We start from the raw sequence: 3,042 nt of genomic DNA on the forward strand, positions 1-3,042 counted from the left end.
CCCCCCCGCCGCCTCTCTGAGACAGGGTTTCTCCGTAGCTTTGGGGCCTGTTCTGGAACTCACTCTGTAGACGAGGTTGGCCTTGAATTTACAGAGATCCACCTGCCTTTGTCTCCCCAGTGCTGGGATTAAAGGTGTGCTCTGCCACCACCACCTGGTTTGATCTTGGGGTTTTGTTAAACAATGTAGTATAGTTACCACTTTTGGAAACACTAAAACACTTTTGGAGTCTAGTACCAGAGTCTCTAGCCTGCAGTGCAGTCTGTTATACTGTGAACTAGGTTCTACCATTTTATTTGAGTGTATCTGTCATTCATTAAATAACCAGAGATTTCAAGCATATGTCAGCTGACCACAAACAGAGAACTTACAGTGGAAATGACAATGACCAAGTATTCTTGCCCCTGGAACTCCTCGACTGAGCCAACCTTTATGTCAGTCAAATCCACATTCCGCAGAAGGATTTTTATTTTCTCCACCTTTAAAACAGGTTATAAGATTAAAAATAACATTGTAAAAATCAAGATATATACCTATAACAGTTAACCCAAATACTACTATGGTTTGGGTCTGAAACACACTTCCTCTAATACTTTTGAGCACCTGGTCCACAGCTGGTGGCACTATTTTGGGAAGCTGTGTAACTTTTAGAAAGTGGGGCCCAGTTGACAGAGTAGGCTTCTGAAGGCTGTTGAAGGGCCTTTCCAGCCCTGCTTTCCAGTCCTGTGATGAACAGTCTCTGCCACATGTTCCGTTGGCAGGAATTAAGTTATTTACCATGTCTTCCCCACCATTATGGACCGAGATCCTCTCAAATCTGAGCCAGAATAAGTCCTTCCCTCCCTGAGTTGTTTTTGTCAGGTGTCTCAAAGTGACATGCGAGTAACTAATACAGAAAATTGGTATGAGAGAAGTGTGGTCATTGCTATGACTAAACCTGACCATGGCATCTCGGGCCTTTGCAAGTTGGTTTGCAGGAAGAATTCACAACATTTTTGGAACTGTGGGCTACAGAAGTGTCAGCATGCTATAAGCACAGCTAAATGGATAATTCTGTTGAACTTTGGAAGAATAGAACATTAGAATGTGGACAGTTCTATCAAATAGGGACCAACAATTCAGAAAGATGAGCCTCTAGGAGCCATTCTCCTTCAAATCACTACAAATTCCCAAAAAGTCTCTGCATGTGATCCTTAGGAAGGCACACAGGGGCCACGTGGCCATAGGCAAAGCCTGGGACACCACCAGTAACATCTCCCCACTCTCTTGTCACTGTGACCCACTCTGCTTTTGTGGTCTAAAGTTAGTGGAGCTCTGCTGTGGCTCACAAATCTTTGCTCTAGCCCGAGAACCTCAGTTCTTAATGATGCTCAAGTTCAGTGCCGGCTTCAGTCTTCAGAACTTTTTTCTTGTCTTACATTTTAAAAAATATTATGATTATCTCGAATATCACCATAGAATCTTCATCTGGCGATGGATGGAGATAGAGACAGAGACCCTTATCAGAGCAACAGACTGAGCTCCCAAGGTTCAGTTGAAGGGCAGAAGGAGGGAGAAGATGAGCAAGGAAGTCAGGACTGCGAGGGGTTGGTCCACCCACTGAGACAGTGTGCCTGTTCTAATGGGAGCTCACCAAATCCAGGTGGACGGGGTCTGAACGAGAATGTGATCAAACCAGACTCTCTGATTGTGGCTGACAATGAGGGCTGACTGAGAAGTCATTAATAAAGGCACTGGGACTTGGTTTTACTGCATGTTCTGGATTTTTGGGACCCTCGTTTATATGGATGCACAGCTTCCTAGGCCTGGATATAGGGGCGAGGGCCTTGGACTTCCCACAGGGTAGGGTTCCCTGCCCTCTCTCAAGCAGGGAGGTGGAGAGAGGAGGGGGAGGGGGGCAGGAGGGGATTGGGAGGAGGGAAGGAAGTGTAAATATTTGAATGGAAAAATAAAAAAAGTATTTATTATGTATAAAGTGTTCTGCCTGTATGTATTCCTGCATGCACCAGGTCTCATTACACTTGGTTGTGAGCCACCATGTGGTTGCTGGGAACTGAACTCAGGACCTCTGGAAGAGTTGCCAGTGCTATTAACCTCTCTCTGAACAATCTCTTCAGCCCTGCCCTACATTTAAAAATTTTCAAACCTCTTCTTCAAACCTGCATGTGAGAACAAGCAAGGGATTTGAGAAGCATGTTCTAGGTTATAGTTGCTTGATCACAGTGATATACCATTCTCAGACTATACCTCTGCAGCTTGGCATCAGTGATGCCAATGCAAAGGTCCCATGGGGGCGTGTTGGAGGATTCGGCCTTTCTGGCTCCTTCCAGCAAGGCTACACAGGGCAACTGCGCCAGGCTGTGACAAACAGACATCTGAGTGATGGCTTCTCTCTCTCTCTCTCTCTTGATAGGGTTTCTCTGTGTAGTCCTGGCTGTTCTGGAACTCACTCTGTAGACCAGGCTGGCCTTGAACTCAGAGAACCATTGGCCTACATCCCCAGTGCTGGAATTAAAATCCTGTGTCTCCACCATAGACAAGCTTGTTTCTTGCTATCAGCAGATCTGACCATCAATGCAAAGGTTACTTGCTTTCTCTTGGCAAATGAGTGACACTGTAAGAGTTATATGTGTCCATATGTGCTACATTCTGAGCTGGATATGGGGATAAAAAGGTAGGACAGGGTGATGGAGAGATGGCCCAGTGGTTAAAAGCACTGACTACTCTTCCAGATGACCCAGGTTCAAATTCTCAGCACCCACATGAAGGCTCAGACCATGTATAACTCCAGTCCCAGGGGATCTGACACCCTGTTCTGGCCTTATTGGACAGCAAGAAATAATGTGGCACATAGACATATATGTAGGCAAAATACTTGTAAATATTAAAAAAAACCCACAGAATAATAATGAAACAAAAAACACTGAGGGTATTTTTTAAAAGGAAATACATGGGCGGTGGTGGCGCACGCCTTTAATCCCAGCACTCGGGAGGCAGAGGCAGGCGGATCTCTGTGAGTTCGAGGCCAGCCTGGTCTACAAA

The 3,042-nt window shown here is 45.6% G+C and overlaps 1 protein-coding gene across 1 annotated transcript in view; it reads right to left on the minus strand.

The window, feature by feature from the left end:
* Nucleotides 1–3,042, minus strand: part of Mov10l1 (Mov10 like RISC complex RNA helicase 1) — an 82,837-nt gene that overhangs the window by 1,421 nt on the left and 78,374 nt on the right. Inside the window, exon 23 of the mRNA XM_013348818.2 lies at nucleotides 372–479. Within this exon, the coding sequence (XP_013204272.1) occupies nucleotides 372–479 (108 nt within the window). The remainder of the gene's footprint in view (nucleotides 1–371; nucleotides 480–3,042) is intronic.

Source organism: Microtus ochrogaster, chromosome 15 (genome assembly GCF_000317375.1).
Source record: "Microtus ochrogaster isolate Prairie Vole_2 chromosome 15, MicOch1.0, whole genome shotgun sequence".
In the NCBI taxonomy this organism is placed as follows: Eukaryota; Metazoa; Chordata; class Mammalia; order Rodentia; family Cricetidae; genus Microtus; species Microtus ochrogaster.